Source organism: Atractosteus spatula, chromosome 11 (assembly GCF_055471065.1).
Source record: "Atractosteus spatula isolate fAtrSpa1 chromosome 11, fAtrSpa1.hap1, whole genome shotgun sequence".
NCBI lineage: Eukaryota > Metazoa > Chordata > Actinopteri > Semionotiformes > Lepisosteidae > Atractosteus > Atractosteus spatula.
In genome coordinates this window covers 4555069-4572457 of record NC_142716.1, presented here as the reverse complement: position 1 = coordinate 4572457, position 17389 = coordinate 4555069, and the positions used below count along the sequence as shown (strand labels likewise).

Sequence of the window (17389 nt, the reverse complement as noted above, 5' to 3'; positions counted from 1 at the left end):
CTTCACAGATATTTGCCAAGTGACCTATCTTCACTGAGCTGTTAATACGCTTAATATTACATCAGTGTGTCTAGATTTGATTACATTGAGAATGCTGAACTGTACAAATAAAGCCAACAGTTACACAATTTGTTTATGCGATTGTTTTAAAACATGAAAGCTCTGGGGGAAAAGCAGTGCATGCCACAATATGTCTTTTCATAACTCTGATGATGTAGTCCTCATGAAATGTGCAGCATTCTTTAAATTAAAAGCCTAATGTATATACGTAGAGTTCAGTACTATACATATGAATTGAAAACTCATCTAGGCATTAGAAATAATATACCGTGCACACGGAATACATCTGTTTGACAGCTCAAATTAATGCTCTCAGCTGGTACAGATCTTCCAGACTGATAGCATTTTTCCCCAACAGAGGGCATCAGTATACTGGATGGGCTCATGTCTTTTAAACAGTCTGATTTCTTAAGTCCCTTTGATTGTGATAGAAGCACAGATAAGGCACTGTCAGTGGTCAGCTGTCAGAGGCAGATATCCTCGGTTTGCATACTTTTCTGATATCACACTAAAACATCTGAGCTTGCGCAGGACAGATTGCCAGACTCACCTTTTCGTTACCATATAATACAACACATCATCTCAAGAGACAAAAAAAAACTGAGCTTGAATAAAACCCAAACCATGAGTTTTATCAGTTGTACTATCCTGCCAATAAGGTAGGAAGAGGCTTCAAAATAAGAAACAGGTTAATTCCTGCCTCTCCCCTCCTGAAAAACAAACAAGCAGTAAATAAAATTAAGTCAGTCTTACTACAGATGCAGTTACAGAAGACTTGTTCATGCAAATTTGAACCAAGAAGAATTACCCTGGAAAGCAACCTGAAGCCTCCTCAGCATCCTGCCTTTTCCAATAATAACTCACACGCACAGAGGAAGCCCTGCTGTCAGGTGTCAACATGCTGAGCAAAGACAAACATGACTGCCACTTCCTATCCAACTGCTGTGTCACAGGGACGAGCTGGAATCTAAAAGGCAGCATATTTTAAACGCCAGAATGACCTCTTAATGTGAAAATAAAAATAAAAGATATTCATTTCTGCACTGCTACAGCATTTCAGACAGCTCCCCCTGTCTGAAAGCTAAAGATCTTCACATGGTTTCTCTCACAGCTCTGTCCTCTCTCTTTTTCCATCTCAACTTCCTGTTTCAGGGCCAGTTATTACACTGTAACATCGCTTTTTGTCTTTAAAAAGATACAAAATCAGATGGTGAAACAAGCTTAGCGAGATGTTTATTTTCTTTCTTCTTGCTGCTTAAAGCTGCACTATTTGGGACAAAGTTCTTTAATTATAAAACAACTGCAGTTCTGCATGTCCGGGAAGTGAGCTTCCCCAGTGGCTCTCCAACACTCGAATACAAACTCGCACTCTCACAGAGCCACACATTACCACACCTGCACATAGACTCGTGCACACACACTGGTGCACCGACTCTCAGGCTCAAGCACAGATGCTTGCACACTTGCTCACAGATTCACTACAGACTCATGCACTCACATGCAGATTCACACACACAGATACATTCTCACACAATCACAGATTGATGCACAGACACACACTCACACTCCGCACACTAACTTACAAATTGCCACACACACACTTTCACACTCTCACACTCACTCACAGATTGACGCACAGACACACACTCTCACTCACAGATTGACGCACAGACACACACTCTCACTCACAGATTGACGCACAGACACACACTCACTCACAGATTGACGCACTGACACACACTCTCACACTCACTCACAGATTGACGCACTGACACACACTCTCACACTCACTCACAGATTGACGCAGAGACACACACTCTCACACTCACTCACAGATTGACGCAGAGACACACTCTCACACTCACTCACAGATTGACGCACAGACACACTCTCACACTCACTCACAGATTGACGCACAGACACACTCTCATACTCACTCACAGATTGACGCACAGACACACACTCTCACACTCACTCACAGATTGACGCACAGACACACACTCTCACACTCACTCACAGATTGACGCACAGACACACTCTCACACTCACTCACAGATTGACGCACAGACACACACTCTCACACTCACTCACAGATTGACGCACAGACACACACTCTCACACTCACTCACAGATTGACGCACAGACACAAACTCTCACACTCACTCACAGATTGACGCACAGACACACACTCTCACACTCTCAAACACTTGCTCATACTCTCTCGCAGACGCGCACGCACACACAGAAGGGGCAGCCCTCGATGCTGCAACTGTCTTCAAGTGGACGGCGGAGGTTAGGAGTGAGCACAGGGCCGTGGGAAAGCTGCAGCGTCTTATCACTGTCAGAATCCCAAACTGGAATGGTACCCTTCGCATAAGAGCTCTCATTTCAAATAAAATCCAAGTCTGTAAAAATAGCCTGAAGCAGACTGCTGGGATTACAGTACATACAGTGAACTCCAACGCTTTATTAGCAACTAATGTTTTGCTGGCAGAACTCTGCACTAAGGGCTAGCATCCTCTACTACAGCACTTCCCAACAGCCCAGACACCAACGGCAGCTCAATGCCTCTATGTAATGTGGCAGACCATATGAAATTAATTTCAGCCTGCCAAGCCAAAGAAAGAGAGAAGAGAAAACTGCAACATAAATCGAGCTTTTATTTTGGTTCAGAGCTACAGCCATCAAACTTCTTGCCATTTAATATCCAACTATTTGGATAACATTTTGGCTCTTGCAATTGCGAGATACTTAGGATTCTTGCAATGTTAACCACGATTCTGAGCAATTAAGAGATTGCTTATGTTTACCGAAGGAAAATGGAAACAAAACCTTGTTGAACCACTTGAGGGTGCCCATCTTGCAGGCTTGCAAAGTTTTTTAAGCAAATAGCGTTCACTTGCATTTTACTTTACGTGTTTTGAAAGTAAATTTAAAACGGGCTGAAAATACTGCCGTGAAATCGGTACACAATTGTATAAAATTAACTGTGAGGGTTTGAAGGCAGCATGATGGCACAAGGGAACAGTGGATAGCACTGCTGCCTTATAACACTGGGGCCCTGGGTTTCATTCCATGGTGTTTTCTGTGTTCAAGTGGGTTTGCCCTGGGTGCTCTGGTGTCCTCGCACAACCAGACTGGTAGGTTACCTGACTTTTGTAAAAGCCGTCCTTGGTGTGAGTGTGTCTGTGTTAGTGTCTGTGTGCCCTGCAATGGACTTGCCTCTTGCCCAAGGCGGATCCTGCCTGGAAGCCCATTGCTGTCCCTCAGTCAGAACGTGGATGGATGAGCGAATTCTGGGGTTGGGCGTAGCCAGCTAGAGCCCCCCTTTTTCAGCCAAAGTTGATGGCGGTGCTTGCTGGGCCATCTGCAGGCTCACAGTGACACCACAGTCCTCCAGCCGGCCACAACTCTCCTGTCAGGTGATGCGAAGCTGTACAGCGCGTCACATGACAGGTGTCACATGGCCGGCCCTTGGGCTTAGGCGAACTAGGCGACAGCCTGCAGGCCCGAGGCCACCAGGGGGCCCCCTCAACGTGCGACACATTTTTTTTTTAAATGGTGAGCCATAAAAATCCCTCCAGTGGCTCTGTCTGTATAGAGGCTGTTTGTTACTTATGAACTATAATGCAGTATTATTCGTGGTGAAGGTAAGAGCAGTAGCTAATTTCACTGTCGATGTGGTAAATGACTCTCATCTTCGTGGTAGGATGGCAATATCAGTGTGGTTTCAGGGTAATTAAGTTCGGGGTGGAAGGCTGATAACAGTAGGGTATGCGCAAACTGTGATCTGGAGGGGCACCAAAAAGCTAGGGCTGGCTCTGCAGCAGGTGCAGGGGGTACGAGTCTTTCTACCAATGGGGCTTCGAAACTGAGGAGATTTATTAAACACAAAACGAGACTTAATAAAGAGACTCCATAACACCAAGGGGTCCCTAACCCTGTCAAGCCCCGAGGCCATTGATAATCCTGCTTTCTGCCTTCCACTCCCACAGCACAGAATCAAACTGTATAAAAAGCCCTGAAACCTTTAGCCATACTAAGCAGAACAATAGTGCGTTTAATTTTATGACAGGAAATAGGACTGGCAGCTTTCTCTCACCAGGAAAGCCTGCTTCACCTGCTATCGCTTTCAAATGTTCTTTGGTTTCTGACATTTTGAAAAGGAAGATTAAAGAACGAGCTTTCCTTCTGTTTACAAGGAATTAGCAACCGACGAGGTCGTGTTGCGCAAAACATTGCACTGTTCTCACAAACATGTTTGCAGATTTGGTTTCCAGTTGGTTTTTTTTTTTATTGAGATGAAATCCATATTTATTGAAGAGCGTTTACTGTAGCGGGTTCAGTTCCAGAGTTGTAATATAATATTGTATCGCCTGAGTTAGAATACTGAGGGGCTCAAAGTCACTGTTTCTTCCAGACTCCTAAGCTTTTCTTAACGACTAGTAATAAATTGAAAAAAACACACGATTACAGTTTTTAACGTCTTCCATAGTCTTCCTGAATTAAGCCAACCAATCAGCTCATTTGTTCAGCGGGCACTGCCTACAGACAGGCTTCTGGAATGAACACCAAACGGCTGAATTAAACGTAGCTCTCTGGCCCACATTAATGAAGGTAGAAAATCTTGGTCAGAGCCTTGTGTTTGCCAGTTTGTTTTTAAGCACTGACATGAAACCAAGAAGAAAGAAAAAAAACATCTTGGAACTAGTGTTTTTGCGAATTCTGTTTTGATTTTTCCAGTCTTGTAAAGAAAAGCATGCCAGAAACTGGATTCTACATGAGCTGCAGCTCCATTTCACATTTCACAAGTTGTTTTTGTGTCAGTATTTTTCAAATATTGGTGTTTTTCTTGCTCGGCGTTTCTCAAATATTGGTTTAGTACAGTTTGGAGTTTTTTTTTTAATTATTACGGTACAAGTAGGGTATTTGTACATCAGTGAGAGACAGGTAAAGGATTACAGAGAATCACGTGAACAAGCATGAATTTGAAGAGCAGTAAAAAAAAAATATTATTTTTTTTCCCAATTTCAGTGTTCTCTCCCAAAGGTGGGCAGGTCCAGGTAAAACTAACAACAGGATCAATTTGCTTTGGAAAAATGGGCCAAGTAGCGCCGTCTCACTGTTACTGTTTGGATGTTCTTAGATGAAATTGAAACAATGGACAACGGGCTCCGTCACCCCCCTTTCAGCATGCTCAAGTACAATAGAGGACGCGAGAGAGAGAAAAAAAAACTTCTCCAAGTCCTAGCAACGTGAAAAATGAAGCAGCCAGCGTCTGTGACTGTTGACACAAGAGCTAATTTATACTTGTGACACACCTACGCTATTATCAGTCACTCACTGACATTACAGCAACACAAAAGTCATGTTGGTGGTTTGCGCTATTGCAGACGCTCAGCAGGACAGCGGTATTGCTACTCTAAATCAGAAAAGACAACCCTTTTGCACTCGCGGGGGAGCCCAGCAGGCCTAGATGAGAGCTAAGATAAATCTTAAAGGCGGGCTGGAGCCAGAGCTGGCTGAGGTCTTCATACTGAACGGGGCCCGGCCACAGCGGCAGGGCTGCAAAGTGCGGGGACGAACCCGTGTCCCGCACCCACGAAACAGCCTTCCCTCAGGGCTCAACAAGACCGGCCTGCCAAGCGGGCAGCAGCCAGCCAGCTCCGACGCGAACACAAGCAGAGGGAGGATGCAAATCGCCCCCGGGCAACGAAACGGATTTTTCTTTAATGAAACAAACTCACGGGGAGCCAAAAACAGCAAGTGCCACAGCCGACGTGTAAATCATAAGCGCCCCTGACCCCTGAGTCAGTCAGCGAGGACCGGCAGACAAAACGCGGGCCGGGCCTGGCAAAGCCCCCGGAACGTCTCAGAGCTGTGTGAGTAATACAACTTCTGAAGACACTGGAGCAGTGATTTACTGCGGCAGCCCTCCCCACGCCAAAAATCAAACCACGCAATGCCTTCAGCCCCATCTCGTTACTCACGAAGGACGCAACGACATTAACGAGGCTGGAGACAAAGAGGTCTTATTGATCAAGGAATTCGTGCCGCTGTGAAAACTCCTGTCTCAGTTTGTGGCAAAACTACAATTCCAATTTCTCACATGAAATGTTTCAGGACAAAGTTCCCTGACTACTTGAATTAAGAATATGTTCACATACCTGACCTGGAAACCCAGTTTAAAAACTGAAAATAAACTTTTTTTTTTCACCAGCATAAAAGGTATCCAAATCTTTAAATTAAAGTATGGGGTGGACTGTTTTAAGTTAATCAAATGTTTTCAAGAGAAAGGTTTGAATACTTCTCCTTTTCAAATTTAAAGGGACGTATTTCGCCGTCTCATCTACAGCCCCTTTCTCGTTGTTTCTGTTAACAGTATCTCAGTAATATAACATTTTTTAGGGTGTTAAGCTTAATACTGGTCAAACCAAATCCATGGCATTTGTTAATTGGACAAAAACACACAACGCACCAAATAATATTATCCCAGGATATCAAATTCAAGTTATTAAAATTTATCTTTGAAGACATCCATACACTCAGACATACCCAAAAGACATCTTTGCACAAAAATGTGATTTAATACTTTTCTTTGCCAAACGTAGGGTGTATTCTGAGGCTTAGGGGAGTACTTTTATTAAAAAACAGCCACAACCTTCCTTGAATATTTTCCTAGTTAACGCATGGACTTTTAAACTGAGGGCAGGCAACAATACCACAACAAAAAAAAAATAATTATGACGACTTATGAATCAATGGAACATGCTGCACATATTACAGTATGCAAACACAATCAAATTATCTATGCCTCATTCCTGAAGTCATGCAAGTCTGAAAGATGATGTGGGTTGAAAACAGGGCTGTACAACAGCATTCAACAAGATAACCAAGGAAATCAACGCTGATTTAGTGCTGTTCTGTTTCCCGGGCAGGCTTTGACTACAACCAGAGAGGTGAGATGAGACACTGTACCACCAATTCATCGCTTGAACAACTAAGCAGGAGAACAGTGCTAAGGCAGAGTTGAGCATGCTGGGAAAGGAACTACTGTCTCAGACCCTCATTGGTCTGTTGGCACCACTGCCAACAAAACCGGGCTGAGGAACTGGTTGGTTCTCTCACCCTTAAACTGCGTTAGGTCTGGAGGCCTAGGTTTAATTCTGCCTAGTCTTCCGTGCCATATCAGCAGAGCCTGGCGAAGCAGAACACAATTGGTTTAGTCAGATGCCGGTTACGATAAACTATTTTTTTTGTATTTTGTCACCAAATATAAACAGTGCACTTGCTTTGTTTGAAACAACAGATGAGCTCCAGTCCAGGTACCTGTAGCTCCAGCACATCATTCTTAACAGTTGTCTTTTCAATTTTTAAAAATCTAGAATTCTAGTGTATTATAAATCTATTAATGCACTAAGATAAAGAACAAAATCTCTCGTATTATATATACTGTATATCTTTACTCTGGTCCTTCTGTTCACCTGGATTTGAAGAGTCTTATGTGCAGTACAGCTACAAAAAATTAATGCCAAATAATCCTCTACCAGTTTGTTTTATTTGGAGTTTTAATTGAAAGATAAAACGCAGTAGTATTATAGAGCCGATCCGCAATATGGAAATTGCCCATGGAAATCGTACAGCTTTTGTCACTGTTGATGGAACTTTCACTGAGTAGCCAGGAGCTACCAGCTCACCAGCTGAGCAGTTACGTGCTCATTTTTGCAAGCTTAGACAAGACAGGAAGGACCTATAATGACAGTGGTCATGTATATGGGTGATACAATTTTAAAATTCAGAAACTCTAAAACAAGTCTGAAGACTGCAGGTTTCACAAACAACAATCAAATCAAAATATTTAATTCCGCCTTAATCAGCTCATAATGAAAACGTGCTCTTTCAAAGCAATTAAAGGCACCTTCCTAGTTCAGGCAGTGCATGAATCTTGGTATTGTTGTAACAAGCTAACAACAGAGGTTAAATGACAACCCTTCATTGGAACTACTCTCATAGGCACATATTACTGACGCAGGTGAAAAAAAATAACATCAAAATGCTCCCATTCAAAATGGATATTCTTTGCAAGTGAGAGAATATATTTTTCTTTGAAAGTAAAATATTTTCTTTGCTGGTGGGCACTTGTATTTATAGCGCTGCAGTCCAAGCAAAAATACATCATCTTCTATTACACATAGTTTAAATGGATTTTAAAGTTCCATGAGCCCCAGAGAACATTTATTGTAGAACAGCAATGTTCCAAAGTAAACCGATCTCCCACCCCTTAAGTGTTTAGAACAACAACTGGGATTTCTTCTAGGGAAGACTATTTTACAATACTTGATGCCTCCTTGGTTAAAAAGCTAACTGCCTGCCAAATATGGCAAAACATCTAAGGTCTCGTGCTCTGTGCTCTAATTAAATCAGATAATTCTGCTTTGGAATTCACAGCACTGTGGCACTGAAGGTGCAAAAGGCTATATACATATTTATTTTTACAAGCTTTCAGTTATTTCCGTAGCCGAGAATTAGAATGTAGATACCATGTTAGGTGTTAAAAAATAAATCCTCCGTCACAAAGAGAACTGAGTCCCTAGTCAAGTCATATTAAATGGTTATCATCAACGTGAATGCATCTAAACACACAGCACAATTTATTTTAATGAGTGGCAGTCTCCCTTATTGCTCCAGTGTATAAATATCCTTGCAGATGTGCATTTCCAAAATTCTTGTTTCCAGACAAATTCATCCGGACTGTGTGAAGTCTTGTCCCACAGTACTGACCTATTTCTCAATTGCCAGTCTGGTTTCTGGAGAGACAGTGTCTCTACAGGGTTTCATTCCAACTCAGGTCTGAAATCTTAATTACAGAGTTAAAGGCTTCACTGGACCAATTTAACGGGTTCTCCTATCTCTTCAGGTGCTGCCGTTTTATAATCAGAAAACCTGCACACACCCCCACTGCAGTCCACTGCAACCAAAAATAGACAGCCCTGTTTCTGGGGCTATTAGGCATTTCCATGTATGTAATAGGCATCTAGCATGAGTTAACTTCTCACCCAGATGATGTTTTCATAATGATTTGTCCCACCTTTTCATTAACTCATTTCAGTGTTATATATTTGTTTCAATTGCAATGTAAGAACACAGTTACTGTAGTCCAGGTAACTTGACAGCATTTAATATTGGATGACAAGCTGCTGGTTGTAAAACGGAGGTATAACGTTCCAGAAGTCCAATTTCTATAATAAGGGGGGAAAGAAAAGACAAGGTGGGCTTTTATGCCCTGGCTGCTAACCGAGCCTACAGTGGATCTCTCTTGAAGAAAGTCAAAACCGAATCAATATCAGGTTGCGCAAACTGCACTGGTACGACTTCATAGAAGCAGGAAAGAGTATAAAAGAACCCACACAAGGAAAGCCTGACTCATCCATAAAAGAAATACATGAAGTTCTAATGAAATGTGTTAGAAAAAATATGATTAAGTATGAAGCTCAGCGCGCAATGCCTTTAATAGTACAGTTTTTTTTCCACTCAAGTTCCAAATAAAACACATTGCAGCCTAAAACTTAAAGACTCCATCCAGCTATCAAGCTTTTGAAGCTGCAGACTGCAGTGGAGGAACTTGAGGTTTTCTGCCAAGGAATTAATGAACCCTAGCAATACACATGACTTTATATTATATTTCTTATATGTCCTGATTTTATTAGACAACTCAGGGATATGTCATTATTTGAAACTCAAAGTCCGGAGTCACAGGAGCCACAGGATTTTCTTAAACACCAAGGTTTCTGACAGTGGTGCAACCAGCCAATGCAATCTGCCTCTCAATGTTCGGCAGAAAGCACTGTGTACAGGAGGCATCTTTTAAAATAGGTGACAGGACTGAGAGGTTATTACCTTCTGGCTTGAACGTTACACTAAATCCTGTCCCCATCTCATCTTCATAATGAGAATATATGCAGGTGATAAAATAAATTAAAAAATCTTTCAGACATTATTGGCGTGTCTTAATGTTTATGCGCATGATTTCAGCGACAGCGGTTTCAGGGCAGACGGTCTGATCAGGATGAGAAGCCAGAAAGAAACCAGCTAGCTGGGATTTAAAGGAACCCTTTCTGCGGAGACAGCTAACGTATGCAAAAAAAAAAAGTGCAATTTTGACTTGCATGGAAAAGACATGCGAGACATACATTAAACAGAAAAAAATCTAAAAAAACAAGCAGGGAGACGCTGACATATTTTAATAACACCTGGAGATCTGTGCTGAAAGGAAGAAAAAAAACATGCAGATGCTTATTCACGTATTCACGTCATTTTGCTTTGACACATAATCTTGTTTGAATGTTTTTAAAAATTCTACATTGTATGTGCAGGGTGCAGTGAGACTACCTGCTCCAGTTTTTGCATAGTTTATCTAGTTAACAAACAGCAACTAATTATGCAAACAAACACTTACGAAAACTGCTTCAAATTGTCGGAATGGAAGCAGAGAAGGAGACACATTAAAATGTCACTGAAGATTGATCTAAACAGTACTACGAGTCTACGAGTAGATGTATTATTTTGTATGAAGGCTAAAGGAGATAAAATTAAAACAGAATTGCATTCAATCGGCAATAAAAGCAGTCTTAAATTTAATCCTTGACAGCTATGGAAATTTATGCTGATGATAACTTTGACAAGTTCTTAATGTATTATATGATAACACAACCATAGAAGCTTCACCCCGGAAAAAAAATTACAAAAATATTCAGGACACACACATGAGAGAGCACAGAGCCTTTTATGTACTGAGTAATTTGCTGTGAAACAACATCTAACGTCCTTCTGCATACTAGAGTATATAATTAAAAAATTAAGGTTTGATTTCCAAATCAAATGTGTATACAAAAATAAAATCTCCCGAGACTTGAATCTAAGCCTTGTGTTAAACTACTATGAGAAAATTGACTTTTTCCATATACATTTGGCTTTGATTAGATTATGCCATACATGTTTCAATAACTCGCTGTACTTCAGCAATTCTTCTGCAGATGCGCCTCCAGGCTTTTCTGTAACAAAGGGCTCTGGGACTGAATACGTTATTTCCATGTACTTAGTATTGTAAGGGTTTAGGTTAACCAAATCAAAATGTTAATCAGCATGCCAGTCAGTACACTAACCTTGCATTGAATCGAAATGAGAAAGCCCAACATCTGGAAGCTGGAATGCAGAGATTTAAGCACAGAGATGAACTGAGCATACTTTGTGGTTTTCACTGGAGGAATTGAGCTATCTTCTGCAAGCCCACAATACTATTAAACTTTTGAAATTACTGGCAAGCAAGGCTCGAACACATCCAGCATTTAGCTTCGACCTGCGTGTGCTGTGTTTCTGTCTTAACCTTCTGAAGAGAATACTCTGAAGAAAAGGGATTGAACATACAGTATATCTGTATAACAGCATGAAATCAAATCAACAGATTGCTTATATGAATTTTTTTTATTATTCTGGTTATTACTATAAGTAACATCAAAATTAACAAGCAGTAAGATTAAATTATTCATAAGGATGAGACTTTCAGGCTCGAATTTTATTCTTCTACCATTTTTTGACATTCGCTTTAATTTGCGAAGAAAAGAAATCGCACGTGTCAAATTCCATAATGCCGTCCTTCTCATAATCCCTGGTAGAGATGCTGTAATTAGAAAAACAGATAGCTCTGGAGCCAAAATACTCCCAGTCTGTTGTGTCCTATAGGAAAAAGGCACGGGGATATAGTTTATTCCTTTGTGCAAGGTCCCTCAAAGCTGAAGTAGCACTATAATTTCCATAACCAGATTAGTCATTTTTCGATATTTCCTTTTTCCATAAAAACAATAAGGTAAAATAGGTTACCTAAATGACAAACCATCAATGCACATATACTGGGACCGTAATATATTTAACTACATAAAAATGTTTGAAAAGAGACTTGATTGCTAAAGAAATACACTCAAGATTATACCTTTCAGATGATTTTGTTCTAAATACATAAAGGAATAAACAAACAAATTGCATGCTCTGGTTTAGAAGTATGGGAATGGTGTAGGTGCAATTAAAACGTTAAACATTAAATAAGGTATTCCAAAACACACAAGAAAGACACATATGGCTTATATTTTCCTTGAAGAAAAAAAATCAAAATCCAAAAGCCGCAAAAAAAAGTTGCATTGAACAAAACGCTCTTGTAATTACTAATATGAAATCCTGTTTTATGTAATTATGATTTACAATGTGGGGGTAATTACTGCCCTCAACCTCTAGCTACTTAGCTACTGCTATTTTAAAAGGGATTTTTAAAAGACTATAGTTCAGTAGTGATTAATTCACATACTACTGCAGCACACATACCTGTATGTTAGCCATATGAAGCAAATTTGAAAGATTTCACAAACTCTCTATATTGAACAGCAGTTAATGGTGCCACTCTGAGAGACTCTTAAATACAGTGCACACAACCTTACAGAAAGAACACCCCTGGCAGATCTCATTACTTAGACAGAAAGGCTATGCTAACATACCCAAGTTCAGCTTAACAGCTTTCTGAAGACCCGGGGAACAACACAACACAAGAGTCTCCTTGAATTCAAATAGCAGTTAAATTAACAGTGGAAACTAATACTGTACGGAATAAAGTGCATTATCTAAAACTATTTCATTCTCTAAAACTATTTCAATACTTGCAAAAGTACTAAAGCAGCGTCAAACCTAATATTGTGAACCCTTATTAGGACCCAATATGCAAGGAAGTCATATATAAGAGTGATGTTAACACTGTTTTTAGTGTTTAGACTTGCTTTCAGACTCATTTTTATATAGCATTACCATGGCTTCAGAAAATATGACACATGTTTTTAGAGGGTAAACCCTGGTGGTTTTTACAGACACAACTAATACCCATTTAAACGGAAATAAACTACAGGGGATAGTTTGTTTGTTTTTTGCTTTTACATGAAAAAGCCAAAGCTTCTGGATTCTAATAACATCTAAATCACTTGAAAAGTTTAAAAAATAAGACCTATTTAGCCTTTTGCATAAATCTAGAGTAGGATTGCACGGCACTGTGAGTGTTTAATTAATCAGTACAGAAGACAGCAAAATTATAATGTTTACTACATGTACATCCAAATTCATGTATGCACTCTTTACATATAACAGATTATCTAAACGTGTTGTAATGAGATTTATAGTTATACGTGTCCTATACAGTCTTTGGGTTATCAGATTATTGACAATATATGGAAAAATCAAGCAGATGAAAAGATTTAAAATACGCCGAGATTAAAATGATTTGCGGATCGCAGGGCTGGGGAGGGGGCTGAGGAGAAAGAGCCTTCCTCTTTTCAGCCCGCAAGCGATTTCACTGCTTGTTCGTGTCAGAAAGTACAGGTCGGGACAGCAGAGGGAGACAGGCACATGCGAGTCCGCTAGTCTAGCGGTCTAGCGGCAGGCTTCGCTACAGCGGGTTTACCACAGGTCTCATACGAATTATTAACAATAATGATCGGAATCATTTCTCTAAGCTGGAGCTGCCAAAAGCGACTTTTCTAAGGGCTTGTTGTTTGTTCGGTTTTTTTTTACTCCTAGCGATGGAAGAGCAGGAAAATATAGCAAACGTGGGTAGGTGAACGACGCAACCAAGACAGCGGAGCCAGAGCTCAGTTCCGTTCAGCTGAACAGTTTCAAATTGACATTAACTGGCATCCACGCTCAGTGAAAATACAGTCGATCGGTGGAAAAGTTGCCCTACACAACCCTGCGCGATCTTGCGAGTTTTTTTTTTTGATGCCCTGTGGAGAAGAATCTATTCAATAAAGTCCACAGCGCTTCACTGTTGATTCCTTCTGCTACAGTAATAACTACAAGGGGTGAATGAATTCTTATGGCGCTAGGTAAGCTCTCCTAAAATGCCACTGAAATCCTGGGAACCAGAGCACACAAGCGGACACCAGAGGAAAGTGCTTTTAGGTTTGAAAAAAGGGGGACACTTCTTTACACAGAGGGTTGTGGGAGTCTGGGACAAGCTACCCAGACATGTAGTTGAAGCTGATACACTGGCTTGTTTCAAACAGCTGGATAAGATCCCTGGGATCAATTAACTACTGACCCCCTAATGGGCTAGATGTCCTCTTCTCTTTTGTAACCTTTATGGGTTTTTTTTTTAGTATAGGCAATGGTCCCTGAATGCAAAACAGTGCTCTTTCCCCTTATATCAGGCTAGAGAACATCAAAATCAGCTAAGGTCTAAAGAGATTGTGCAAGAGTACCAAATAACAGAAAGCTTTAAGGTTTTAATCATAACATGATATGTCCAAAATGAATCTGAACTCATTATCAAGGGAAAACCGTGGCCTTTAATGTTAGTTGATATCAGATGTTTTTTTTTCCCCAAAGAGTTTCAGTTTGCAAATGTTTTTTAAAGGATAAACACGTAAAACCACATTACACCGTTTAATTAAGCTCGCTAAATTCAATCAATACGTATCCTACACAGTAAGCAAAGGTTTTTTTAAAAATCCTAGACCAGTCCACATTATGTACCCCGAGGTCAAAGCTTTGAGCTCAGCGACAAACTCGGAGCAGAGCAGAACCACGCGCAAAAGAAATGAGGCAGAAGCTCAAGTCCGTTTCGGAATTGGGCAGCTTTCTTAAGAAAAGATGGTCGTGAAATGTGGATTTTTTTTTGGTCGGAGCGATCTCACCTGGAGTCGGCTCTCGGGGGAAGCGCTGAGGCTTCAGCGCCGGGTGTCCAGGCTGCTTGTCAAACAGAGCAAACCGCTCGGCTCCGGCCGAAAGTGTCGAAGGGCTCCGGTCCTGCAACTGACCGGCGCTGTCGGGAGGACTTCTCCTGAGCTCGGCATCCCTGCTGTCATTCCCGGCGTTTTTCGCACATCTTTGTGATTTACTGCTGTACAGGGCAAAGGTCATCCCGGAAAACTCCGTGGCTATAGGGTTTTGATGATTATTGACCATTCCAAAGAGCGCAGTGGATTTCTGCATCTGAATTTCGGATTTACCAGAATACATCCTTACGTCTTCTTGCTGTTGTCCTTCCGGACAGTACCTTTACCTGCATTTAGAAGGAAGATTAAAAACATGACTAAACCGATCCACGGAAATAACTAAATTCTAAGATAACATCATGAGTTAAATAATGTTCAAGAATCTTTGATTATTGGAAGCCAACGCATACATTGGGCTAAAAATAACTACTTCTTTACTCTTCTACAACTCAGTATTTAAATCGCGGTTGAGGTCCTGTGTAAATGCAGAGACTGCAAAATTACATATAAAATACAAATTACATTTACTCAATCACGTGATAATTAGCGAGCATGTCCATAAACACAGCAGTTTTCCTAAAGCTTTGTGAAAGTTAACCTACCTCGTAAAACACCCGAATAAAGCAGCGGAAGGCAATGAAGACGACAAGCTGGCCGGAGGAGTTTTTTCGTGGTCCATCAAGAAGCGTGCGTAAATCATGCGTGTTTACCACGCGTAACTAGCATCTTCCCCAGCCTCAACAGCAATCTTTCTCCGAGTGTTTGGGGAACATCAGCTTGCAACCACAGCACGCGTGTCCGCCGTGAGCGACAGCTGGGCCGGCCAACGGGCTCGCCGCCTGGATAGGGGGGTTAACCCACCCGCGCCAATGACACGGGAGCGCAGGCGGGGACACGGCGGGGCTTGAGCAAGCGAGCGTCCAGCCGGAGATCGAGCGCAGGACGCGGCTCGGGCGACTGTCAAAGCCGCTACAGATCATGCTCTGCACTCGCGAGAGGCAGTGACAGACGGCGCAAACTGTGCAGGAAGGTGCACGGGTCTTCATTTTGGAATTTAAAAAGAAACCTAATAATCTTTCAGGGCCCCCGCTGTGAATTAACCACCTGAGAGATTTTTATAACCGTGAGCACAAATGTCGATTTTTAAAATCCCTGGCTGCCGTCTTAACCCAAGGTGCATTCACAGTTATCGATACAGAGTAAAGGGAGTAGCTATAGACTTTACATCGATATCACTTTAAAAATTAAATTGCATATAAATTAAAAACTAAACCTGAGCATATAACTTTATAAGAAGGTTGCATATTGCAAGACGATCATTAAAAACATTTTTTTTTAGCCCAAGTAGAATGAAATGGAAAATAGTTAAAAGAACCTGTACCTGAAATAAAACCAGTTACAACTACGAAAGCAAGTCACTGGGGAATTGATGGGGAATTCCGGAGAGGTATCTATCTTTTAATAAAGAGTTAATCACATTAAAAGCCACTGTTCAAGGAGAGACATACCGCTTAACCTGGAAGCTACAGATCTACCAAATCTGAAAGTTTTTTTTTCTAGAACTAGAACGTATAACATCCGGATACATTTCATCCTCACCAAGCAGCCAGTAAAGGTGAAAACGAGATTAACTAAAATCGGATCTATTTATCGTCCCCTTTTCTTTTCTAAAATCATGCAGAATTTTCTGAAATTGAAAGTCGGGTGTGCTTTTCGAATTAACATCTTCTATTGCAATAAACGCACAGGTCAAATACAGGGGTGAATGTCTAGTGTTATTTAAGCTTTACTATTAAACTAAAGGCGCTTTCTCACAAATAGGAATACTCGCCTCTCTGTCACCCCGGAAAATCTTACTGAACCCAGACTGCCGCTGTATCTGCTCTGCATGGTTTACACTGGCTTGACAGAAGAACGCCTGTTTTTGGTGGTTTTACTCAAGTCCTTGTTCAAATTTGTTAAAACAGTTACAAACGAAAGAAAAAAAAAAGAGGAATAAACTCAGGCGATTAAATAATATGCGCCCATGGAAGCACTCTCCAATATCGATTTATATTGATTTAAAAATATGATTTCGGGATTTTAATGTCTTCACAATATTTAAAAGCCTCCCTCGTGACAGTGAAGCGGACAAGACAACGACCGCACTCGTATACTGTAAATGTATCTTGTCACAGGTTTAAAAGTGCTACAGCGCTAGTTTAAATTATAAAGAGTGATTAAGCGTTTGATTTACGCTGTGAATATATTAATAATAATAATAAAATAATAATAATAATAAAATATCTTGGGGTATGCGTCGTAATAAGAAGAGTACTAACATGCTATAGTATCTGAAACAACCTTTTGTTGGGATTGGAAAAAATGGTTTGAGATTTTATTAGATTTAGAGCATGCCACTAATGCAAATTCCATGTTGGGTTAAAAGACATCAAATATACGGAACAGTATATTCTTCATTTATGGCAGGCCTGCTATTTTTACAGTTACAGATCATCACTCGGCATAATCCGGAACTTTACAGA

At 40.9% G+C, this 17389-nt stretch overlaps 1 protein-coding gene across 1 annotated transcript in view; it reads right to left on the bottom strand.

Annotated features, from left to right (window-relative positions):
- The window catches only part of glis1a (GLIS family zinc finger 1a), a 96209-nt gene extending 81066 nt beyond the window's left edge, over positions 1–15143 (bottom strand). Inside the window, exon 1 of the mRNA XM_088926778.1 lies at positions 14784–15143. Coding sequence (XP_088782904.1) covers positions 14784–15108 — 325 coding nt within the window. The 5' untranslated portion in view covers positions 15109–15143. The remainder of the gene's footprint in view (positions 1–14783) is intronic.
- Between the last annotated feature and the right edge of the window lie 2246 nt (positions 15144–17389).